The sequence below is a fragment of the Centrocercus urophasianus genome, unplaced genomic scaffold (assembly GCF_019232065.1).
Source record: "Centrocercus urophasianus isolate 14NV4802_14NV808 unplaced genomic scaffold, USGS_Curo_1.0 seq_20, whole genome shotgun sequence".
NCBI classification, from domain to species: Eukaryota; Metazoa; Chordata; class Aves; order Galliformes; family Phasianidae; genus Centrocercus; species Centrocercus urophasianus.
In genome coordinates this window covers 21,675,429-21,701,541 of record NW_024884756.1, presented here as the reverse complement: position 1 = coordinate 21,701,541, position 26,113 = coordinate 21,675,429, and the positions used below count along the sequence as shown (strand labels likewise).

General features: G+C 42.1%; 1 protein-coding gene across 1 annotated transcript in view; it reads left to right on the top strand.

Moving 5' to 3' along the window:
- LOC122162189 (unconventional myosin-X-like) overlaps positions 1-25,671 on the top strand; it is a 66,145-nt gene extending 40,474 nt beyond the window's left edge. The window contains exons 23-41 of the mRNA XM_042822324.1: positions 132-437; positions 4,292-4,331; positions 5,841-6,632; positions 8,682-8,805; positions 9,223-9,466; positions 10,207-10,302; positions 11,930-12,023; positions 12,602-12,657; positions 13,608-13,750; positions 14,659-14,853; positions 15,631-15,788; positions 17,142-17,265; positions 19,450-19,747; positions 20,647-20,854; positions 21,266-21,402; positions 22,469-22,592; positions 22,903-23,352; positions 24,394-24,585; positions 25,350-25,671. Of these exons, the coding sequence (XP_042678258.1) occupies positions 132-437; positions 4,292-4,331; positions 5,841-6,632; positions 8,682-8,805; positions 9,223-9,466; positions 10,207-10,302; positions 11,930-12,023; positions 12,602-12,657; positions 13,608-13,750; positions 14,659-14,853; positions 15,631-15,788; positions 17,142-17,265; positions 19,450-19,747; positions 20,647-20,854; positions 21,266-21,402; positions 22,469-22,592; positions 22,903-23,352; positions 24,394-24,585; positions 25,350-25,463 (3,895 nt within the window). The 3' untranslated portion in view covers positions 25,464-25,671. The remainder of the gene's footprint in view (positions 1-131; positions 438-4,291; positions 4,332-5,840; positions 6,633-8,681; positions 8,806-9,222; positions 9,467-10,206; positions 10,303-11,929; positions 12,024-12,601; positions 12,658-13,607; positions 13,751-14,658; positions 14,854-15,630; positions 15,789-17,141; positions 17,266-19,449; positions 19,748-20,646; positions 20,855-21,265; positions 21,403-22,468; positions 22,593-22,902; positions 23,353-24,393; positions 24,586-25,349) is intronic.
- Positions 25,672-26,113: the final 442 nt, after the last annotated feature.

Below are 26,113 nucleotides of genomic sequence, written 5' to 3'. Positions count from 1 at the left end.
CTTGCTTCATTACTGAGCAATGCTGTTCCAAGTTCATTTTTCCACAGATATGATAAGATCAGTCATACTGTAGGGCATAAGAGACATGGAGCATTGCTTCATGTCGCATTAAGTGTCTGGTTCTGTTTTAGGAAGAAGTACCAGAAGGTGCAAGCCAGTGTTGTTACAATCCAAAAGAACTACCGAGCGTACTTCTGGAAGAAGAGCCTGCTGCGCCTGAAGGCTTCTGCCATCGTCCTGCAGAAGCACTGGCGTGGCCACCTGGCTCGCAGCCTCTACCAACACCTGCGGCAGCAGGAGCTCCGGCGACAGCAGGAAGCAGAGGAGAGGAGGAGGCGAGAGAAGGAAGAACAGATCAGAAGAGAGGAAGAGGAAAGACAATGGCAAGAAGAGGAGGAGCGTAGGAAGAAGCGGGAGGAGGAAGAGGTGAAGGAAAGGTACAAATGGTTTCTCATGCTCGTCGTTCCCTAGTACTGGAGCTGCTGAGGTGCAGCAGTGGGTCTGGGGCAATAGGGTTTGCTGATCAGGCAGAGGTGCCTAATTTTCTCTTTACCTTCACAGCAGTAGAGGAAACTTTATGCATTCTTCCAAAGCCTGAAGGGAATAGCCATGTGAGAGAGTACCAGAGTCTGTGGGTCTTGGTGTGTCCAAGAAGCTTGGTCAGGGTATGAGATGGGCAGCACACCTGTACTGCTCTTACACTTAGAATCATAGAATCATATCATTGTTTGGGTTGGAAGGAACCCTTGAAGGCCATCTGGTTCAACTCCCTGCGATGAACAAGGGCACTTTCAGCTCCATCATTTGCTCAGAGCCTCTCCAACTGACCTGGAGTATCTCCAGGGATGGGGCACCCACCGCCTCTCTGGGCAACCTGTGCCAGTGCCTCACAATCCTTACTGTAAAAAGGGTGGGAACAGAAATGCTCACCCTATTCCTGCTGCTGTGAACCTCTCTACAAGGATACAGATGTGTCAGGAGGAGAAAGGAAAAGCTGATATGACAAAAAGACGCTGTCTGAGCAGGGGCAGTATAGTATACCTGTTGAGAATCTTGTACTTCATGCAATCTTTCCTATTCACTCCTTGGTTACCTACATCTATCCAAACAGGGTGTCTCCTGACAATCTCATATTTTAAGAAGTGTAATGCTTCCGTTACACAATGTTTAGATGCATTTGAAAAAGTAAATCCTGTATGATTTTGAGCATTTTATGAATAGTTGATTTTGTTTCTTACTATGGAGTTTTGTTATATACTTGGTTTGGGGTTGGATCGTGGCAGTCTGTGACAAGCACCATGAAACTCCAAGGTCAGAAGCATGGCAGAAGGAGAAGGTATTACTTAACATTTCATGGGTGGCAGCTGAGTGATGTTTCTGCTGGGACAAAGCATGGAGTCAGTGATGCCAGCAATGAACAGTTTGGTCAAGGAATTTGTTGAACATCACTCACAGCTCCGTTTTATCATTGTGTCAGTTTTCAACAGCAGCCTCATCACAACACAAAACTGTACAAGTTCGGAATGGGAGTACCTGGTTTATAGGGATCAAATGTCACAGATGTGCTCTCAGGTTTGAAGTCCTGCTGCACAGAGCTGCTCCCTACCTGGTTTTAGACGAAAGGATTTCTTAGGCGTATTATTTCCTCTGTATTTCTGCTCTTGCCTTCTAGTTTTCAGCCCATGAAAGACATGTTGAGCCTGCATAATTACAAAGAAATGGCAGTGTTCCTAGGAATCAGGAAAGCTTCTTGCTTTGTTTTCACTTCCTACTTGGTCTCAAACAGCTTCATTCAATGAGTAGCTGAGAAAGGTACTAGGGGACAAAGTGGGGAAATCCTGAACTTCCATGAGGTGGAAGTTCACAAATTGCAAATTGGCCAATCTGGCCAAACTGGCAAATTTGGCTAAGCACACAAAACAAACAAACAAACAAACAAACAAAAAAAACGACAACCACCAACCAAAAAAGCACAAATCAAGCAGAATATGCATGCAAAGAGAGAATCAGAAAGATCAGGATGCAAACTGAGATAAAACTGAACTGAAAGGTGATATTCATGCTTATTGTGCATGCGCTGTTAGTAAAAGGAAGACAAGGTACAATTTGGTCTGATGTTCAACAGGAAGAACAAATTAGAATGTTTAGAAGGGAAAGCACTTGATTCTATCTTTATTTGTCTTCCCAAAGGGCTCGGCTGCTGTACAATTAGCACAGATGTGCAATTAACAGGGAAAGAAGAGTTTAGAGAATGCTTATATAAATCAGATCATCAAGTCTAGGTAACTTCTTTGTAGAAATAATACTTGGAAACTTTGAGAAATACTGGCTGAGGCAGTTTGAATCAGTAGCTCCTCTTTTTCTCCTGCTTTGGAGTTTCCTTAAAACTGGGAAATTTTAAATGTAATGACTTCTTTTTTAGCATGGAGAAGAGGAAGAACCAGGAGAATCAGCAGTCAGCTTAACCTCAATTTCAGGAATATACTGAAATGAATAATGAAAGAAATAGTTCTAAGTGCTTGATACAGGAGGTAAGAGCCAGGGTAGGCACATAAGAGCAAACAGCATTAAAGTTATCTGTTTTGTTCTGTAATAATTTGTCTTACAGATAGGGAAAAGCCCCAGAGAGTAGTGCGTATCTTGACTTCAGTAAGGGCTTTGATACTGTAACAGCACTCAGAAGACACCATAAGGAAGGTGGTTTAGTAGGTGATAAAAGAGCAGGGTTTGTATTTTACCTGTGTTGTATTATTGCATTTTAATTAGTAAACAATAGTAGTTATTTGTTAAGCGACACATATTGAATGGGATTCTTCCAGGAGGTGTGCTGAATATGGTCTTACTACAATGTTTTCAAAAGAAGTTGGAAGAGGAAATAGGAGTAGCTTTGTTACATTTGTAGATAGAATTGTCAACATGCAGGACTGTAAGGTGTGGGGTGATTGCTCTGTTCTGTACGGCCCAAGTAAGGATTTGGTGCAAGTGCTGTCCCTAATTTCAGCTGTCATAGTTCAGGAAGAGCAAGGATCACCTGGAGATAGATGGAAAATAGCAAGAAATAGTAGAGCTCCAAAAATGTGCCAGGGGCAGCTGAAGAAATGGCTGTGTAGACTGTAGGTGGTATTTCCCACTTGTTTCCCACTTGTACAAAACTTGTTTTGTAATGGTGCTGCTTCTTGCACCCTCACATCATTCCAGGCAATTGTTTAATTCCTGACTACTCCTAGAGATTTTCAGTAACGTTGGAGTCATCTGCATCCCACTTATGTCAGCTTTTGTCTGTAAACATTTCCTAGCTTATTTGTGTGTGAGACACTGCAAGGGCGGGAGCTCTTGTGACTTGCAGCTGCAATGTAGAATTTGGCTGGGAAAAACTGTAGGGCCTGGGAAATAAATATTGTTGCCCTTCAGTTCTGCATGAGCCTGGGTTACAGATTTGCAGGCGACCACTGCCAGTGTGAATGTAGCTGCATGGGGTTGCTGGCGGGCAGTCTGCCTCTGGCCACATCCCATCCCTACTCCATTCACATGACCCCAGCATTGGTTGTGCTGCTGGTTCAACTGCCTGTGGAAAATCTGATCGTGGGGAGAGCTTTTGCTTTTTTGATCTGGATGGAGACACAGCAGCGTGGGATAGCTTTTTCCTCTGCCTCATGTTTACTAACAAACTGTCTTACAGCCTTTACTAGTGAGCTAGGTTTTGCTTGCTGCTGAGAAGTTCTGGGAGCTGGCGCGCAGATCTTCAGAACAGCAGCTCCCCAGCTTAGCTGCTTAACCAAATGCAAACGTTTAGTAGTTTTCTTCTGGATTTACTATAGTACACACAGAACAAAACACAAGTTCAGTGCTGGGGTTGCAGTGATTCTGTTTTGTTTGAAAGCAGAGTTTCCTGAAATCTATCAATTACGCTTGCAAAACATCGTTTAATATCCATGGCCGTGTAGTATGTCCCGTGATGTTCAGAGGATTCAGCTGACGTTTATCATGAATCTAACTGATCTGTCACTGTTTCCAGTGTCCTTCTTCCATGTTTCAACTAATCCAATTTCCTGATTGATCTGCACGTTAACTGTGCGGCACGATCTGTTGTATCCGTGAAGGTCACGTCAACCACAGACAACTGGATTTATACTAAATTGTAAAAGCTGTTAAATGGGTCTTACAATGAGTACTTTACTTTTAACCCTTATCCATGGAGGGATGATGTATCCATGTGATTCTAAAAGCCTTCCCCAGGAGAAATGAAGCTGTCTGACTGTCATGTCTTGTGTTGCTTTTTTTTCTTCGTCAGAGAAAAGGAACAGCTGAATGCTCTGCTCCAGGTGGCTCCGGTAAGTTTAGCAGTTATTCTTTAGATGTGGCTTCTCTGAGTGTCTGTGAAGGGTCCTTCGTTGCCTGGGCTTTGCCTGGAGCTCATGTCTTTATTGTGGCAGCACTGCTTACAGAGTGGACTTTGTTCACTCAAAACCTGCAGGTGCTTAGCTTTGGCAGAGGTGCACAGAGGTTACAAGGTGTGTTGGTTCTTTTTTTCTAGGCTTGTGTACTTGCTTGCATAGTTCCTATTTGAAAATTTCACTGTTGAACATGCAGCATCCCTTTTTATCTCTACTGCTTGAGCTTGTTACATGACCTTGTGCTGTGCTCTGCTGTGACACAATCTGCTTTTCTGGACTGTTGCCTGTAACAGCCAAAGTAAGAGTGCAGACGGCTGCTACTGTGGCTAAAATAAACCCCTGGTAACTGATCTAATTGTTGGTACTTGATACATCAAAGAGCAGACCACCTACCCTGAGGTGTGTGAAAACAGCTGTGTATCTTCTTATTCCTCTTCCCAAAGCATTTGTTCCTGAGATTCAGGCTAACTCTTCTCAGGAGAGATAATGGATTAGAGTATAAAAGTCAATTTGTCCACAAGTAAGAGTCAAGTAGAGAACAAGCAACAGAGCAGTCATAAGGAAAATATGGACTGTGGCTTAATAGGGCAATGCATGGTCTGTGTTGCTGTCTTCCTATATTCAAACCTTTTTTAATTTTATCTATTTATTTATTTATTTATTTATTTATTTATTTATTTCTGTGTGTCTGTTTTCAATAACCTCAGCTGAAGAGAGTGGCTTCATTTTATTGCTAAACCTTGGTGAAAGCTACCAGTATTTTCTCCCTTCCAGTTATTGTATACTTGCTAGAAATTTCCTCAGTTATTTCAGTGTGGAGAATAAAAGATGACTGAGTCCTCATCAGGCACCCAGAGATTCCAGAGTCCCAAGAAAATGAGAGTAGAGTTTGGGTGGGGTTGGAGAGGGCACAAGTCCTCCTTCATTGCAAATAGCCCCAGCCCCAAATCCTGATGGTGAGACCCCAAACCAAGTAAACAGCAAAATCTCTAAATCTTTTCATGATGTATTTGGAAAATGTTCAATTCTTCAACCTATTATGCTTGTGTATATTTGTATATAGTTACTTTCTCCTATTTACATGTATGTATGTATGAGACAGTGATAGCTTAAAAAGAGAGGATTCTTCTACTAAAATATTAGAGGGCAGTAACTTTAGCAGCTGACAGAGAGGCTCTTCTAAAAATTCACTGATCGCAGTGAGCTACAGAAAGGAGGTGGGCTGCTAGTTGAAAGGAGGTACCTGAAGATCAGTAGTTCTGCCTTTTAGCTTTTACATCATGGATGTTTGCAGGTGCCAGACAGAAAAGGAGAGGATGCCTCGTGTCATCCTTTTACATATGGGAAGTACGAGGCAAGCAGAGGAGATGGGAGAAATGAAAGATCCTGGCAAGGAATGCATGTAGGTTAAAGAAGCTGCTTTAATGCTATTGTAAATTCTTTAAGGTGGAAACAGTAAAGACCGAGGAAGTAGATATTCCACTGCAGGAGGAAGAGAGACGTCAGATGGAGGAGATCTTAAGGCTGGAGAAGGAAATTGAGAAGTTGCAGCAACAGAAAGAGGATCACATGTCTATCATCTGTGAAAACACCAGGAATGAAATCAATCGGCAGCGGGAGGAGGAGATCCAGAGGCTGGAGAAGGAGGCATCTAGGGTTGCCCAGGAGTTCTTGGAGCTGCTAGATTTTGGCAATCTGGATGAAAGTGTGCAGAACTTGGAGCGCTCTCTGTCTAGTGAGGGGACGCTCAACGTTGACTGCAGCCTTGTCGCACCACTGGCTGAAGAAGAGGTGGATGAGGGTTTTCATGCTGATGATGAAGTACGGCCAACTTCCAGTTTGGTGGTTGTTACTCAGCAGGGCATGAAGAACAGCGATAACTGCCTGGAGGAAGATGTGGGTGCAAGACTTTCGCATCTCCAAAGGGAAGTGGGAGAGGCTGCCCCTGCTCCAGCACAACCCATGGAAAGAACCAGTAGCCCCAAGGAGCAGAGTGCCCTCTCTGACCCAGCAGAAAGCAGTTACAGCACTATCTCAGATATGCTGAGAAGTAACAGTGGAGAGGTGGGAGAGCCAATTTACAATTCCCCTCAAGATGTGGAGTCTGACTATGACCATGATGAGTTGGATGGCTGTGGGGACGCAGGCAGTGCCTCAGCTGAGCCTCTGAACGGTGAAGAAAGTCTGAGGCACTCCCACGGCACCAGCCTGGACTCCAACCGGGGCAGCCTGGACTCGGTAAGGATCTCCTTCCATTCATTTTTCTGGGCATTAGCGTGTGACTTTGTTGATATTTATAACATCCTTGCTTGCTTACTGGTGCCTGCTTGCTGTAGATATAGATATACTTGCTAATATGTAACTCTCTTACATCAGCAATCAGTTTGGGGAAAAAAAATGGAAAGAGACAGAGATAGAGAGAGGCTGAAGGCCAGCAGGCTTGTGTCTGTCCAGTGCCAATGGTACACAAGCTAGGACATGCATACCTAGGCTAGTTTAGATTGCTTCCATCACCAGATATCAGCATAAGGTTAAAAGCAGGCAATTAATATCTTGGAGGTTTGTGTCCTGCCGCAGAGATGTCACAGGATTAGTTTGAGCTGCTGGTGGGCAGTCACAAGAGCAAATGGGGAAGGCTGGGGCTTGGTTTGTTCCCATCACTTAAAGGAGTTCTGTTAGTGTTCAGAATCAAGAGGTTATTTTCAGCTGGTATGCACAAACTGAGCTGTTGTAAGGACAGAAGGAATTACTGTGCAGATCAGCATGGGTCTCAATGCACACACAGGTCATGGAAGCTTTCTATTCCTAAAGCTGGGCTGTTCGCCTTGCACTTGAAGCATCTCAGCTTAAAGATGGGCTTTCTGAGTGCCCCCAGGCTACAGCTGCTTAAGGGTGTCACAGCAAACCCACAATAAACCAGGATGTCAGATGAGCCCACAAATGACTGTAAAGAGTTCAGGAGTGAAAGCCAGTATCAGCCATAAAAATCCTTCAAATGTAATGTCTCTGGAAGCAGGGACTTGAATGACAAATATCTTTTAGAAAATTACTTAAGACATTCAGTTTACTTCCTTTTGTTTTTCTTTTGCAGTGGCAGATTTTGACTTCTCTTGAAAAATTACATGTTTTTTTCCTGCTTGCATTTCTCTAATGTCAGCTGCCAGCCAGCTGAATTTGTTATGATGTGATCTGCTTGAATAAAGGTACCTTCTCCGTGGGCAGGTACTCACAGATCACTGTCAAGTAATCTTTCAAGCTATGAATCATCCTGTCACAGTGCTTATCACGGCCTTGCCTGGTTTCTACCATTCTTTTTAAAATTTAAATAGGATTGGAGGATTTTGTCGTGCTCCTCAATGAGGAAGACCTGTGAAAAATCCAGTTGCACTGTGTCATGGCACGAGCCACAGGGAGAAGTAATTGCAGCTGGCTCGGGGTCCCATCAGCAGCTGCTGATCCATAAGTACCTGCTTTTTGAAGCTTAATAGGAACAGAGGAAAAATGAGTATGTGGAAAATGAATGAGACAAAGAGGAGAGCAAAGGGACTGCAGAGAGGGGTCAGAAATGGAAAGTAAAAAGAAGCAGCGTACGTTTGGTGAAGGAAAAAGGACTAAAGAGCTGTTTTCATTCCTGTTAAATTAATGCAGCTCATCATAGGAAGTTGTATTTAAGGCAAGGAAAAGCACAATTTGGATTCCACATGTGAGGTACTTTCTTATGGCTGAGGGCAGTAAGTTGGAGAACAAGGACAAGTAAACACTGTGTTATTATTTCAGTAATTTCAATCTTTGTTCTTCAGGATTCAGTTACTCTGGAATGTACTTTTTTTTTTTTCTTCTTTTTTTTTTTCTTCTTAAATAAACTCCATAGCAAGGCATTTCCTTGCCAGGAATAGAGCAGTGCTCTGTCTTGTTCAGCATGCTGACCTGTCTGCCAGAAAAATCTTCCAAAATGAAAAATTCTCTCTTAATCCCATTAAATTAGATTTTGGACTGTGGGCTATGCCATGAAATAGGAAGGTTTGCTCCTACGGGTAACAGAAGTTTTCTGTGTCCACTGCTGAATGACTCTCCCTTTCTGGTATGAAAATTCCATGTTCTTTGGAGACTCTTGCTTAAGGCATTAATGGGTAAGCTGTCAAGCGTTAGTTTTACTATGTTCTTTTTTGTAAAGAGAGTATGTGTTTTGCACCTTCTGATCATGTGATTCTGCAGTCTTGTTGCTTTGCTCCAGTCCTCCTGTGACTGGGAGGACCCAAGTGGAATGGATTCTTCTTCTCCTTTTAGTTTTTGGACAGTGAAGAGGAAGTGGATGTTTACATAGATACAGATGAAGAGTTTTGTAATGGACGTGTCACCATCTTCAATGGCTCGGGACCACCCTATTTTCACAGCTATCTCTACATGAAGGGTAAGCTGCTTCTGCCAAAACTATAAAGGACTGGATTAGGAAACCTGCTTTCCTCTCTTTTTATTTTTCATTCACAGTCATTATCTTTCTTTGCAAGTAATATAGAGAGCTAGAAGGTGTGTGTCAAGGATTGGGCTGAATATCTTTGGCTCTGATGGGTGCGCACTGAGTGTGACTCATTCTGAACTACAGGACTGAAGACCGTATGAAATTACTTGGGTAGTGCATGTATTTCATGTATATTTCACAAGTTCTGTATTCCCTCTGTCCAAATTTCAGCATACTCTTCATTCTCTCCCTCAGCTCCTTTGTTGCAATTGGAACTGCAGTGGCACGTAAGTGCTTGTGATGCAGGAACTGAGCGGAGAAATGGCCATTATTGCACATCAGATGAGATCTTGTTCCCTTGCTTTGCAGGAGGTCTCATGAACCCATGGAGACGGCGCTGGTGTGTTCTGAAGAATGAGGCCTTCATGTGGTTCCGCACCAAGCAGGAGGCACTGAAGTCAGGCTGGCTCTATAAAAAAGGGGGAGGCATGTCAACACTTTCACGACGCAACTGGAAACGTCGCTGGTTTGTGCTTCGGGAATCCAAGCTGATGTACTTTGAGAATGATAGCGAGGAAAAGCTGAAGGGGACAATTGATATCAGAAGGGCAAAGTGAGTGAGGAATCGGTCCTTTTGATTCCTAGTATTTGCTGTCTAAATTGATAGCTAGTGAAGTGTCCAGTGCTGCCATTTCATCACTGTAAAAAACTCCCACAGGGACTGAAGAATCAGAAACATAAGGGAAGGAAAAGACAATTAGGTCTTCTAGTTTTACTCTGTAGGGAGTCTGGAATGATTTGTTAGTCTCTTTCCCAGTCTTGTGTTTCATAACCTGGCAGAAGCTCTTTAAAAACCAAGGATGAATCCAGACCAGGAGGAGCTAATTAAGTACATACCCCATGCAACCTACCCTACCTGTCTCCATCTGCTTCTTGGCTTCTCAGGCATTTCACAGAGATGGTATGAGACTCACAGCAGGATTTGTATTTGGCAGCATACACTATGCCTTTTCCTGAGCCTTCAATGCTCTTTTTACCACAGTAGCCAGTTCCTCAGCTCCTGCTGTCAGAAAGGAGAGGCTAGTCATCTTTTAGCTTTATGTGGTCTTATAAAGTACCAACAAGAGTGACACATCCCACTTTGTAAACAGTGATCTATACTGACCTCCCTGTTATCTATTCTGTTGGTGGCTTGAAGAAAATTTATTTAACTCCTTAAGTTTCACTTTTATAGTAATTAGCGTACAAATCAATTTAAGGGGATCCCAAAAGTCGTAATGTGAACATAACTGAAACAGTTTATTACTGTAAAAGATTTTCAGTATGTGGCTCTTGCAATTTGCTGTGTTCCAGGGAGATTGTGGACATTCATGAAAAAGAGAATGCTTTGGACATTGTGACGGAAGACAGGGTTTATCACATCGTGGCAGAGTCACCTGAGGATGCCAGGTATAAGGGTCATTTTGTTGGGCTTGTTCGTTTGGCTCAGATCTGACCTAGCTGCTCATGGGGCAGCCTGGGAAATGCAATCCCAGCAGAAAAAAAGAGGTGAAGTCCTAAGAGTCATCTACTGGGAAGTGCCACCCCTACTCTGGAAGCTCCCTGTTGCAGCTACTGAGGTGGTGGTTCAGCCTCACAGGATTGTCACCGTCTGCATGTGGCTATGAGCATGCTGTTTTCAAGGGTTACTTCAGGGGACACACAAAACCTTAACATAAACTGGAACCCCTAATGACTGATTTATTTATTAAATGGAATCTTGAATCAAACAAAAAGTCTATTCATGTTGCCTGTAAATGATTGCGAGAGCAGCTGGGTTTTATCCAGGAGACAGAGAAAATGCTGCGGCTTATCAGAGTCTGTAGTGTCATCTGATAAAATCTTCCCAGTGCAAAGCAAACAAATGACTCACATCCTTCCTTCTTGGCGGCCAGACCAGGCAGTGGGAAACAGTTGTTTGAGGGCAGGTTGGACAACCTGTTTGGGCTATAGAAAGCCAAGTTAAGAGGTTACTAAGCCTGGCTCCTTATGTCTTCCACACCCTTCTTCCACTTTTAGCAAGGCTTTTGCACCATCAGCCTGGCTAGCGTAACTGTTTCCCTTATCTATTTTCATCTGACTCTGTGTCTTATTTGAGTTTGATGTTATTTTGTTTGGGTGCAGGGGGAGGGGTAAAGTGTTTGGACACAAATAAATGAACAGAAGTACACTGAAGAGCATCCATACAAATGAGAAACAAGCAAACTCAAGGGGTAATAGCTGGAGAGACGATAATTTCTTAACTCAGAACCTCCACTACTGCAATAACCGTGCCCTGAGATTACAGAATGTCATTACAGAATTGCCAGAACAAGTGACACTCAAATGCAGTCTCTGTGTTGCGGCAGTCTCTGTCCTGAGGGAGAGGACACCAACACTTGAAAAGAACAGATCAGCAGATGTCATAGAGTATCCAGTTTGAGAACCCTCCACGAAGTGTAGATATTTGCCAATCTCACTGGAAGCTGCAGATAAGAATCTGATTGTTCTGCAGCAGAGATTCAGACTCCAGATATGTCTGTAATAAGAAGCCCTTTCACAGACAAATAGCTTCACTCCAAACAAGCTTATAAAAACCTCGTGATTAATAGAGAGCCATATGACTTGCAACTTTATGAGCAGATCAGAGAGTAGTTAAGAAGGCTCCAGAAGTCTGTAGTACTTGAGTCCCTGAAGATCCCAAGTGACCCTATCTTTACACTGGCTGTACACTCTTCTCATTCTGCTGCCATGTGCTCCCTGGCGAGGCTGCTGCCTGCTTGAATAGCAGTTCCTTGAATAGCAAGTAGAAAACTAGATTTTGTGGGAGCAGCTGTCAGTGGGTTGGAGAACAAGCACAGAATTTTCACGGATAAATGGGAAGGAAGGAAGGCATTAAGGTACGGTATGATCAGCCCAAGAGATGTTGTGCAGCATACTCTGTAGGAAATTGTGAATGAAGCAGTGTTCCTGCTCGCAGCTTTCCAGGTTCTTTGATAATATTCTAGACCTAGTTTCCCTACCCCAATCCTAACTTTGCCTCTGTTTTGACTGCCAGCGGTTGGTTTAATGTCCTGAGCCGAGTACACAGTGCTACAGCGCAGCAGCTGAGGGAAATGCAAGATGAACAGGCCAACCCAAAGAATGCTGTGGTGAGTTACTGTGCAACCAGTCCGTGGGCACATCCAGAGCTGTCTGTGTTTAACTATTTTGTGTGTGTTTTTCCAGCACGTGGCAGTGCTGTAGTTTATGAGCAGTATAAGAAAACTGCACAAAGCTGGTAGAACAGAGGGTAACAGTGAGGAGCAGGGTGGTTGCAGTGGGTATCAACTCGATCACAGGTGCCTCTCCTCTTTGGTTCACCTCTTGGAAATGAAATGTTTTTGGGTGGGACTATGGGAATATGCTTTTTGTCATGGTTTTCAAGACAGAAGATAAAGAGTCGAGAAGAACAATGTGTCTTACTGGCTTTGAGATGTGGAGGCAGAGGTTATTTCAGACCTTCATAGTGCTGTCTGGAAATGTCCAACTCTTACCTCCAGCCCTCTGGAGTCCTTGCACGCCTTCTCATGCTGTTATGGAGCAAAGATGACTCACTCTCGTATATTCATTTCTACTCAGGCTATTGAAATTCATAAGAATGTTTTCAGGTCCAATGTTATTCACCAAGAATAATGCCTGTAATTTAAGATGTGAGTAGTTCCTGTTGCCTGTCTCTTTCACTGTACAGGGAACCCTGGATGTTGGGCTTATTGACTCCGTCTGTGCCTCAGACAACCCTGACAGGTAGGTACCACAACCTGACCACCTCTTAGATTGGAAACTCCCTCACATATTTTTGTAGGTAGGCCCGTATTTTGTTTGTGATTTGTATTTGTTTAAACTTGTATGGGTTTGTCTCACAAATAAGCTCAGCTGAAACCCTTGGAGTTCTTCCACACTATCCTACTTTTCAGGCATGAAGGTCACAAGTACATTACTGTCTTTTGAGTGAAAGTTTCAGCACTCTCCCACCCAAAAAGTGGGAATAGCATAATCTTAATGTCATTTTGTATCACTTTGCATTAGCTTTTAATTATTTCCTCTAGTGTTAACAGTTCAGCCAGAGCCCAGCTTCTCGCTGCAGCACTGAAGTAAAACGTTAGCTATTAAGCCATTTACCTCTCTGCTCTGGTTTTGGTGTTATTGTTTGCTTTCTCACACAGATTGCAGGAACTTTGTGGCTACTAGTTTAGACAATGTGTATCTTGGTAGCAAACTAAGATTTCTTTTAATCAAAAGCTTTTTGCTAGTGTTTAGCCGAGACTCCTTGTAGTTAATCTGCATCCTACTGAAAAGAAAAAATTAGAGCACAGATAGTAAGGTGAGCAATCAGAATTTCTTCGTGGATCTGCTGAGGTACGCTCTTCTGGAGCATCAGTGTTTGAATATGTTAAACACATTCTGAGGAACATGCTTATTTTTTGTGGTTTTATGCAGCTTATTTTTATTTGCTGCTTCAATTCTAAAAGATGTTCAATTCTACCTGACAAGTCTCTGCATTCATCAGTTTGCAGACCAGCTGCATAGGAGATGCTTTTGATTGTTGTTTTTTTTTCTTTTCACTTCCCTGTAGTTTGTATCCAAAGACTTTCTGCGTTATTTGCGGAACACTGGAGGACGTGGCTTTGAGTGTGCCATGACTAGAGATATTTGTATGGCCATGGCTGATACTTATTGCTTATCTTTTCTTGCAGACCAAACTCTTTCGTGATCATCACAGCAAATCGAGTGATTCATTGCAACAGTGATACCCCTGAGGAGATGCATCACTGGATCTCCCTGCTGCAGAAACCGAAAGGCGAATCTAAGGTCGATGGCCAAGAATTCCTCGTGAGAGGTAAAAGGAAATGCATGCAATTATGATATGTGAAACTCATCTGTTTGTGATCTGAGCAAGAGGTTTGACTGTAGTTAATCCAAGTGCTTAGCAGTATTTAGCAGCAGTGTTTTGCTGCTCCCCCTGCCTTTCTGCTTGTTGCTGGTTGCTTTCTGTGCTCTGCTGGCATGGGATCTACTCTGAATTCGCTTCAGTGAGTTCAGAAAACTGAAAGTGGAAAAAGTATTTATTTGTACGTTTATTTTTCTGGTGTTAGTTCCATAGCCTATTTCAACACATTGTCCAGCAAATGACAACAGGGAATAGGAGGGATATGGCTGCTTTGGAGCAGCTGGCTTAGACTGACTATGATATGACAGTGCAGCTTTTGTTCTCAGAAAGCTCTGTTCCTTCTGACACCTGTTATGTTGAGACGGAGGGAGGGAGAGAGAACTTTGTGAGATTGCTGCTGTACTCAGCTAAACAAACCAACCTGATTCTGGTGGACACAGAGTAATGCTGTAAGGCTGAACAAAAGATAAACTATCTCTAGTTAGAGCATGGCTGGAGATGGAGGCAGTGATCTCATGATGACTTGTAAATGATTTATTTCCATGGTCATGACTTGTGAGGGAACTATCCCAGACAGAAGATGTCCTGATGGTGGGAGCAAACTGTCACGGATTGCTGAGAAGAAAATACACTGGGCTGAAGGGTTCATCAGATCAATGGAAATCTATCTGTTTTTGGGTTTTTTTTTAGAGTTACTGTGCAGGATGCTACTATAGCCAGTAAAGAAAGGCTGGTAGTAGGAGCTTTTTGCGGGGAGTTTGCATTCTGATTCCAGAGCGAAGAGAGCCACTAGGCAAGAGTCAGGCTTGCTGTTGGGGTGAAAAGCAATCATTGATCTGTCTGTGTTCCTGTCCTAGGCTGGCTTCATAAAGAGGTTCAGAGCAGCAACAAGGTGTCCTCTCTGAAGATGAAGAAACGCTGGTTTGTGCTGACAAACACTGCCCTTGATTACTACAAGTCATCTGAACGCACAGCTGCCAAGCTTGGCACACTTGTGCTCAATAGCCTCTGCTCTGTAGTGCAGCCCGATGAGAGGGTCTTTAAAGACACAGGTAAGAAGAGGGAAGCAGTGCTCAGCAGATGTTCCAGGTCTGGAGTTGCCTGAAGAGGGGAGGATGCAAGAATGTAATGTGTGTCATGATGAGATGCAGTCTTGAGGCTATTTGAGGCTCTGTGATTGCAGACATCATCTCACACAAACCATTGGAGACTTGCAAAGGGCCAGAGAACAGAGTGCAAGTGATGGTAATTCCCTCACACCTGATAGATATGCACAGCACAGATGTTTTATCACTAAGTAGTGTCATTATTTCTCTAATTTTTTTCTACATAGACCTTAGTTCTTAAAGCTCAAAGATAAATACCATTAACATTGTACATAACAGGGATCAATGTGATTCTCTTAAATAACAGAAATGGTATACACCTGAGGTTTTTTTGCTGCATCACTCAGCTTGCTAGAAGCAAAAGATGACAGGGGTATGTCTACACTTGAGTGATGTGTGTTGACTGGTTTTGGTTTTTTGTTTTTTTTTTGAGTGATTCTGAGTGTAGCTGAAATCCAAACAGTGAATGTGAGCTGCCTGGTTGGTGGGGAAGTATGTATGTTACACTGTGATACTGGTATCTTGGCAAGCTTTGTTGGGACCATCCTTCTGCTAAGCCTATTTTGGGAACTGGGAACGATATTGTCTGCCCAGTCCATTTTAAACAGGCACCGTACTTCACTATCAAAGCAGCAAAGGTTTTCCTCAAACAGGTGTTCCAGACAAAAAGGGAAGATGAAATGGACACAAGCTTCAGCTTCTAGCTTCTTTGTATCTCTACAGGCTATTGGAACATCATTGTTCATGGGCGAAAGCACTCGTACAGGCTGTACACAAAGCTGCTGAATGAAGCTATGCGCTGGGCCTCTGCCATTCAGGGCGTCATTGACAGCAAAGTTCCCATTGAAACACCTACACAGCAACTCATTCGTGACATTAGGGTAGGTATCATCATGCTGATTCCTGTGTGGCTAAGAATGGGATTGCAGTCTTAGGATAACAAAACATAAAAGAAAACAAAATGATTGTTTGCCTAAATAATCAAATCTAAGATATATATATATGTATATGTATATGTATATGCATATATATATATAAACTGGCACACTATCTGTATTGTGAAACCCTAGGCTGTGTGATCCTAGGATTGAAGAAGTGGAAGTCAGCTAATATAACCAAGCTTTAAAAAAAAGATTCAAGGGGGACCTGGGGAAATACCAAAAAGCCATACTTGGCATATCTCCTACAGGTCTTTCAGGGGATGAGCAAGCATTTGGATGGTGGTGATTCTGGTCATAAAGTTTAATTTCCAAAAGGCTTTGATAAATCTTTTTGCAAAAGTGCTTGAGAAGTTAAGCTGTAATGAGACAGGTGAAAGGTCCTCTCGTGGACAAAATATTAATTAAAGGTTAAGCTGCAAAGGTTTGCATAAATAGTTGGATTTCGTGTTGGAGAGAGGATTTCCAACTGTTTGTGTGCTAGTTGCTGTGCCACTATGCATTCATAAGTGATCTTGAGAATTGAATAGTGAGCTGATGAAGCTTCTAGCAATACTAAATTGCAGCAGTCAAAACTAAAGCTGGTTGTGAGGAGTTACTAAGTGTCTTTTGACATGTGTATGTGGGGTAAAAGAACAGTTGAATTTCAGAGCTGATAAATTCAAAGTCAGAAAAAAACATACACATTGTGGTGAGCTCTAAAAAAAGATACAAATAGATGGTAAGCCATGCTGTTCATCGTGGAGAGTCTCAGCTCAGCATTAAAGGTTAAACGGAACGTTGGATAGTGTTAAGGAAATCATATAAGGCAAAATACAGAAGAGTGTCATACCAGTGTGTATGATAGTGACTGGCCTGTATTTTGAACACCATATGTATGCTTGTAGACACATGTACATCACCAGACAAATTCAGGGAGGGCAGGATCATTATTAGATAGTGAACATGATGGATCTGTGGACAGAACTTCCATCAACTGCTTACTGTTGGAAAGATGTACCAGGATGGAATCTTGCAATATGTTCCATATGTGATTACAGTAGGCATGAACCACAACCTACATTTGGAGTCAAGACCCTATGCTTGCTGACCTTTGGTATGATCCAGTACGGCTATTTTTATGTTTTATTTTCAGAAATAACTTACAGACTCATTTTAGATGTGTGTTATGCTTTCATCACATAGTCCCTCTGTGAAACTTCTGAAAGGTGAATAAAGGAAGTTAATTTGACCCTAAATGTAGAAAGATGTCATGGGAACAACTACAGCTACTTGAGGACTTATTTTGTCTTCCAGGAAAACAGCACTAACCTTGAAGTAGTGGAGCAGACATACAGGAGGAACCCAATCTTGCGGTACACCCAGCACCCTTTGCACTCCCCTTTGCTCCCATTACCATATGGAGATGTTAGCGTCAACTGTGAGTATTTTAACTGTGTGACAATCTCCTCTTATTTTGAGGATCATTGAGGAGCCTGAGCACAATAAAAATGGTTTATTAGCTGCCTCCGTGAAGGAGGTGGCAGGTGAAGTTCATTTGGAGCAATGCATCTCGCAGGGTTCAGAGGGAGGGAGTAGTGCCTTTCTCTTCCCATAATGTGTTCTGCATCTGCAGTGTTGTGACTGAGGAATAATTCTGACAGTAAATAGAGAAAGGTAGCTGATATAGATGTACAGCCTGCCTTCTTGAATTGCACATGTTTCCAGAGTAAGTCCTAGAACAGGATTACAGCATGCATCTGGCAATGGGATAGTATTTGTAGAGAAACTGATACAGACTGCAAATGAATCTTCAAATGCTTCAGGAACAGAAAATAGCTAGACTGATAGGCCTTCAGGTAGCCAAAGTGTGACAATGGCACTGAGTCATATAGCATGAGTATGATAACTTTTTGCATGTGTTTATCAGCATATAGAGGCCTTATGAGGGGGAAGAGGGTGGGAATTTTATTTTTGTTAGGAAACTCTTCCTTTGAGAGATATGTCAAAGGATGGCAATTGAAGTGTTATTAGTAGAGGTTGTGGAGCAAATCAATAGAAAGAGTAGAACAAGCTGCTGAGACCAACTGGTCACATATGTAAGGGAACTTGGGAGGGCAGTAGGTGAATTATTAATAGCAACAAGCAATATCTTAAAATTGCCCTGACACCAGAGGAATGGCATTTATCAAAGGAATGACATATAGATAATTAATGCCTCTCTTGTAAAAGGTCTTCAGGAGAGATCTGGAGAATTTCAAATCAGGAAGTCTGACTTCAAGAATCAACAGAGAGTCTGTAATAAAGAGCAGCAGTAGGGAACGAGGTGATAAGGGCTTTGTAGAAGCAAGTTATACCTCAAAAATGTCTGAGAGCTCTTTGAAAGAGTTGCCAAGGCTTACTGGTTACAGGTTATCCTCTGTTGTGGTGTAACCTAGTGGGCAGATTCCCAGGGCATATTTCAGCAAGTCTTTTAAACAAGTGTAATTGCTTCAAGATTATAAGAAATCTTCAATCAGTTAATTCCATATTTAAATGACTAAAAAATAGGAATAAATGCAGTTCTCTAAAAGAGAGTGGTCATCAGAGGATTTCAGCGCAAGCACTGGTAGTGTTTGACATTCATAATTGAAGTAGAAAAGGAGATGAGCACTGAGATGGCAATGTTTGATGATGATTTCAGTCTGGCATGCTAGAACTGAAAGTTGCTGATGTATAGGTGACATACAGAAGAATTTTTAATGCAGAATGACTGAATTTCCAGAAATTGATTTCAATCTAGGTATGTAAAGCAACGCATTTGGGGAAGAACAGTCTGACTCAAAGCAGCGTTGGGTCTGTCTGATCTTGTTCTGCTTAGGGAAACGAGCACCAATTCACATAGCTTTATGAAAATGTCAGCTCTTATGTTGAGCAGGGAAACAAACAGCTAATGCTAGGGTTTGAATGCTTAGAAAAGGAAAAAAGAAAAAAGCTTTATGCTGCTATATTGATGTGTCGTGCACATGCATGTTGAATACAGAATGCATTTTGGCCTTCAGTTACAAAGATATAGAAGTAAAAAAAAAAGTTCAAAGATTATCGAAGGCACAGAAAGATTTGCTTCCAACAAAGAGATTAATGGAGAAGGACTCTTCAGCAACAGGAAAAAAAAAAAGGCTGGAGGAATGTCATGGAGAAAGTGAAAGAGGAGAACTACTCACTGCCGTTTGGGATACAGGGATCCAATTAAATGACATATTAAAAGCACAGAAACAAAGAAAGAAGTGTAATGTCTAAGAATAGATTGGCACTTGTGATCACTTTATCACTTGTTTTGTATTAGTTTTTTTTCCTTGAAATGAATTAGATTTCAACATTAATTTCCTTTAAAAGAATTATTCTTTTCTGTATGGGATATTCAGAAATGAATTTGCAGTTGTGACAAGTTAAATATTGGCAAATACTACATAAAACTGCATTTGCATGCACGAAGTAGGTGTGTTAATGAATTGTAAGTTCAGTAGATGAGCCAATGCTGCTCCTCAGGTTGCTCTTCCATCACAGACCATACTGTTGCTCATCCCATTCCTGTGCCAGTAGGAAGAGGTGCTCATCTCTTGCCGCCTTTGTGATTGCTCCCTAGTGCAACAAGAAAAGGGTTACAGCAGCTTACAGGATGAAGCAGTGAAGATCTTTAACTCCCTTCAGGAGATTGAGACAGTGTCTGACCCCATACCAATTATCCAAGGCATTCTTCAGACCTGCCATGATCTGAAGCCCCTTCGTGATGAAGTGTATTGTCAGCTCATCAAACAAACGAATCACATGCCGCATCCCAACAGCACTGGGAACCTGCACCATTGGCAGCTGATGGCCTGTATGAGCTGCACTTTTCTGCCCAGCAGAGGGATCCTTCGCTACCTCAAGTTCCACCTGAGAAGGTGAAAGTCCTTTTCATTTGCTTTGTTCCCTTTCTCTCTACTTATCTTGCACTGTCTGCTGTAGCTATGTCTCTCACCCTCTTCCTGTGGTGAAGTGAACCTGCAGAAAGGTGAGGAACACATTCATATTCACTGAAGGAGGTATTCTGCAGTACCCACAAGCAAAATGAGCATTCTGGAGTTGCAGATACAGTAAACTGGATTTGCAGTGTTTTTCATTTTTTGCCTAACTGAGCACATCATGCTTACAATATTTATTTTTAATCTGCTTTATCCTCCAATTTTTGTGAAATAAATTGTTTACACTTCTTCCCAATTTATGTTCAGCATCCAATGCAGCTTTTCAAAGCAGTCCATACAGGGATAAATGATGAGAGAGGCCCATAAAGTCTATTTGATTCCTTCCAATCTAGGAAAGAGTGAGTTGAAATTTGTGCAAATACACAAATAGTTGAAACTCTTGGACGTTCAAGGCCTTATTCTAAGTGATGCTGAGCAATACTCGAGATTGCCACTGTGTGTTTTTATCACTGGATTTGCACATAATGTTATGCCTAAAAAAAGTCAAAAAACAATTAAGTATGAAAAAAGTTGTATTCCGTTCTGTATTTCTTCATTTCAGTTGTGTACATTTACCTACTCAATTCTCGTGTCTTCAGCTAGTACTGTACACTTTGAAGTTCAATCTGCTTTTTTCGTATGCTCCTGAGAAATCCCACTGAAGTGACTGCAGTAACCAGTGGGAGCAGGTTTCATAATTCCAGGGATTAACTGGGCTCATCTTCCTGCAGTTGTGTTTAACATTGATGTCTTCACCTGCAGTAGTCCAATTTATTTGGTAATGTTCTTGCTTTCTGTTTTGCTGTGTAATGGCTTATTTTACTTCTCTTTCCAATTAGGGTAAAAGACCTCTTTCCAGACTCGGAAATAGACAGATATGCACAATTCATCAGTGATTCCCTAAAGAGAACAAAGACAAGGGAGTTTGTGCCCTCCCAGGAGGAAATACAGGCTCTTCTCACCCGTGAAGAAATGACCACAACGGTGTACTGCCATGGTGGGGGCTCCTGTAAAATCACCATCAATTCTCATACAAGTGCTGGGGAGGTAATGCATTCGTAGCATCCACCAGATCTAAGAACTCCTCTGTGTCTAGGTACTGAGCCTGTTGATGGGACTCCTTTTCTATATCCATCTCCAGTTTCTCAGGGTTTAGGAAAAGAATTTTATATTTTCTTGCCCGGGTATCTAAGTATACCGCTGTCAGAAGTGGGCTGAGTAGAGCTGTGTGTATTGGTAGTTCCAATGACGCAAGTCCAGCTACACCAGCTTCCATCACCCCATCCTGCTCTCAATATTCTATCTCCATTATGTTCATGGCTGTTTGTGGTCCGTCCATTTGCACAGTCATTATGCCAGGAACACAACATATATGTCTTTTTCCCCTTGAGAAGCTCGCTTCTGAAAGTATGTGCAATCCCTACACTATAATCTGTATCTCTCTTGATTTTTTTGCAGGTGGTTGAAAAGCTGATCCGAGGTTTAGCAATGGAGGACAGTCGTAATATGTTCGCCCTCTTTGAACATAATCAGCAGGTGGACCGTGCTGTTGAGAGTCGAGTGATTGTAGCTGATATCTTGGCCAAGTTTGAGAGGTAGAAAAATGTTCTGTAGAACCTTTGCTTTACCTTCCAGTTGGTCATAACCCTGGGTTAAATGAGAAAGCAGTCAGGTAGTTTTATCCAAAGGAGGTGCAGTGTTTCAGGAATTCGTTTTGGCGTGAACTCCCTTTTGGTAAGGTTCAAGTGCTCTTTCTCACTATGGTAAAAACCACGTTCACATCTGTTTTGGTGATGAAAAAGCATTACTTTGGCAGGACAGAATTAGTGGTGCCTTTATCAAAGAGTAATACTTTCCTAGAAGAGCTCAGAGAAGGGCTGATTAAGTCACTGTGCTGTCTTGATCATTCCCTGTCTGTAAAAGGGGAATATTGCCTCCTGGCAGTCAATTCTTACATAATGCCTATGCATTTAGAAGTATCAAGGGCTATCAGCAGTTCAAAACAGCTTATAAAATCAAGCGCCATCAAAATGAGATTTTCTTGCACAGTAACTTTTATTTTTGTGATTAATATGGGCCACACAAACAAATACATCTGTGAGCTCGTTGTCCAAGGAAATGATAGCATGAAAGTGTTAAGCAGTGGAGATGGAGATACCGCTTGTCAGATATTTGGGACTGTACGGTCATAGCCATCAGTGGCTGCTTTGATGCCTATGACATTTCTGAACTGCAAGGAGTAACTGTGTTTGCCCCCTGCTTACGAATGTATGCTGTTTTTGGGGACCATCTCAACAATGTAGCTCTCAGTGCCACTTCCTTTGAAGTTATTGGCTTCATCTCCTCTAGTTAGAAGACGTGAAAATTAGTCTGTTTGATTGATCTAATGTGTTGGTCAAGCATATGTGAATTAAAAACTTTGGGCTCTTTTGAATCAAAATTTCATTTAACTAAGAGGAGTAAAATGGATGCCATCAGAGAAGTGTGCTGTGCTGCCCTGAGATTATCCTGGCACATTAGGTAGTTCTGTACGCTTTCTTCAGAAATCCAAGGATACTTCTGTAGCATGAGATGTATTGTGGATGTCCTAGTACTTGGTGTTTCAAGTTATAGTTCTGTTTTTGTTTTGTTCTTTTTTTTTTTTTCTTTCCTATCTTACAGACTTGCAGGCTCTGAGGAAGAAGAGGAGGAGGGGCAATGGCAGCTATATTTTAAACTGTATTGCTTCTTGGATATAGAGAACGTTCCCAAAGATGGAGTGGAATTTGCTTTCATGTTTGAGCAGGTAAGCAAGCAGACTTGGTTTCTAAGGGTGGCAGAAGCACATTGGAGTATACAGAAAACTGGATTATTTTAGCTTTAGAAGTGGGAATGCAGATCTGAACAGAAGAATTCATTATCTCAAGTTTTTGTCTGGACTCTACCAAGCAGAGACAGAGAAGTTCTCTAGGGAATAGGAGTATTAAAAACAAGGTCTTTCCTTCTTGGGTTGGCTTTGTATTAGGGCAAATGCTACAGGAGTCTGTACATGGACCCAGCTGTGAATAATGTTTCTGTTTCCTAACGAGTCTGGGGAACTTTTTGCTTGTTTTTAGGCTCATGAAAGCCTCATAGATGGTCATTTTCCTGCACCAGAGGACACACTGCAGCGCCTGGCAGCGCTCCGGCTGCAGTACCTTCATGGAGATTATTCTAAAATAAGCTGGAGTCTGGATGGAATCTACCCAGTTAACAGACTGAAATCCAAAATACTGCACTCCACAAAGAGCAGTGGCACCAGCAGTCATACTCTGGAGAGGAGACGGACCAGCTTCCTTGAAGGGACCTTGAAACGTGGCTTCAAAACAGGCTCTGTAAAGAAGCAGAAGGTAGAAGAAGAGCAAATGATGGAGATGTGGGTGAAGGAAGAGCTGTCAGCCGCTCGTGCAAGCATAGCACAGAAATGGACCAAGCTGCAGGGACTCTCTCAGCATCAGGCCATGGTGAAATACATGTCCATTGTAAAGGAGTGGCCAGGTTATGGATCAACCCTCTTTGACGTTGAGGTGAGAGATGTATTTACTGCCAAGGAGAGGGTCGGTCTGGAGAAGGGATACAGCTCTGTGTATGATCATAGAATCATAGAATCGTAGAATCACCAAGGTTGGAAAAGACCTAAAAGATCATCCAGTCCAACCGTTCACCTATTCCCAACAGCTCCCACTAAACCATGTCCCTCAACACAACATCCAGCCTTTCCTTGAACACCCCCAGGGTCGGTGACTCCACCATCTCCCTGGGCAGTCCATTCCAGTGCCTGACCACCCTTTCTGAAAAGTAATACTTCCTGATGTCCAGCCTGAATTTCCCCTGCCGTAGCTTGAAACCATTCCCTCTGGTCCTATCACTAATGAAATCACTAATGATCACTAATGATATTGCTTAGCAGCAGAAGGGAACTTCAAGAAGTTGCTATTCTGTCTTAGTAAGCTGAGAGTAAGCTTGTAGTACCACATACCCAACAAGGTGTGATGCAGAGGTCAAGAAAACCAGTGCATCCTGCTTAACTGAGGGAGACAGTAAATTCCAGTTTCATTTTTGGGAATTTTTGGGGGCTTAAGAAGGTAATAGCTAGTGGAGTGAAAGTAAAATGAAGCCACATTGTATTTGACAGCAAAAAAATGCAAGCCTCCTCTGCAGCAGTGCTTCAGAAACCTCTCAAACTAGGTCAGTTCGGCTGCTGGGATTAGCCTGCTAGAGTAGGAATCTGCAGCTCCATTTTTCTGTTGTATTTAGGTTGCCTAGAAGGATTGTGTGCCCTTGCTGTTTTTGCTGTAAAATAGTATAATTATTTGTAAAATAATGGGTTTTAAATATGATGAGAAGTGTTAAGTACTACAGTCATTTATTACTCTACTAGTATTTACTCACAGCCATGTCACTTCTAAATCTTTGTGGCAGGAGTATCCAGATGCTTCCTTCTGTAGGCTTTTCTTTTGCTACCGGGATGGAGAAATGAAATATCCTGCAGCGACCGGAAATAGATTCCTTGTATTAAAGATAATTTAATCCTCCATTGTACTGATGCAAGATTTCCATTTCTGCAGTGTAAGGAGGGAGGCTTTCCAAATGATCTTTGGCTTGGAGTCAGCACAGAGAATGTGTCTGTCTACAAACGTGGAGATCCTAAACCACTGGAGACTTTCCAGTACGAGCACATTGTTTTCTTTGGAGCACCGCAGCCCAACACCTTCAAAATTACAGTGGATGAGAGAGAAATGTTCTTTGAAACATCCCAGGTACGTGAAAACATTTGTTGTGCGTGCACTTTTACTAGCACTCCAGTAGAGCCCTAATTTCTGAGGACTAGACAAGATTATATGTGAGAGCTCTTGTTGAATGGTCAGGACAGCCAAGGAAAAGGATGAAGGAAGCTTAAACGTAAAGTGTCATAGTACCTGGTCTTGAATACAGAGATGTACAGAAAAAGGAATGATGCTGTTTAGAAACAGAAGGAGATTGAGTGGCCTTCTAGGGCAGATGAAATTTCAAGTTTTGGGTGACCAGTTACTTCATTCCCTTTCGTGTTTATAAGTTTGGAACTTCTCAAAATTACAAAAAAAAAGATAAATGTTTGGAAGAGTTACACATGCTTTTCTTTGAGTTCAAGCTTATAGAGGTCCGTAAAACAGAGTACATACTTGTCAAGCATTAAAAGATGCTGCTGTAAGGTCACAGTTCTCTCCCAGCAGAATCACGGCTCTAACTGTCCCTATCCTTAATACATCTCAGAGATGACATGGCTCTGTTCATTTATAGCTTGCACATTAAACAACATGCTAGAGTAACCTAGAGAGGCTTTTCCAAATAGAAAAATCACAAAAATTTTTAACACTTATTTGTAAAGAAACAATGACATGCCTGTCATTATCCTTACTTTCATTGTCCAGGTCTTTTTGGTATATAACTACCATGATCTCAGTAAGAACTTTCTGCAAAACACCTGATCTTATCAATGGGAATATGTCATAAATGTGCTTATCTCATTGTGTTCCTTCTCTAGGTGGGTGAGATAATAAAGATCATGAAAGCATACATCAACATGATAGTGAAGAAACGCTGCAGTGTCAAATCAGCCACCAGTGTGGACAGTCATGCCAGTGTCTGGACTAGGTGATACGAATGGACTGCCATGAAAGAGAGGCAGATGTTTGATAATTGGTATTGGCAACTTGCCAGCACAAGTGTAGCAAAGATGTTTTTAAGAACTCCACTTGAGTGACTACTGTATTTACAAACTGAAGTGGCATCTGCAGTACCTAGGATTTGCACCTCTGCCCAAAGACATTAAACAGTAACAACTTGTTAAATATTAACAGCCCAAACCTTGTTTTCCCTGGCTTGTCTGATGAACAATGTACCTTTAAAGAAGCAAAGACAGAAGCATCTTCCTTCTGCCTGTCCTCTCTGCTGCTTTCACAACTACCTGTCATGTGGGTGGAAACAAAACCACAGGAATCTGGACTACAGGAGGCAGGCTTCAGCTTCCGTAAAAATATTCAATATGCAAACATCTGGGATCGGGGGACCACAGTATGGGCTGCAAAGAGAATATTTTGTTTTTATTTATTTTGTAGACAACTCTAAAATAAGTCAATAGGGTTTTCTCTTCAGGATATACTAATGATCTGATCTAGTTTTAAAAAAAGAAAGCCTCTTTGCAATTGAATCCAGACTGAGGTCAAACACTACGTGAGAGACCATTAAACAAGCAACTAAAAACACATAAGGTGAGTTGTTACCTCCCAGTGTATGATCACAGGTACA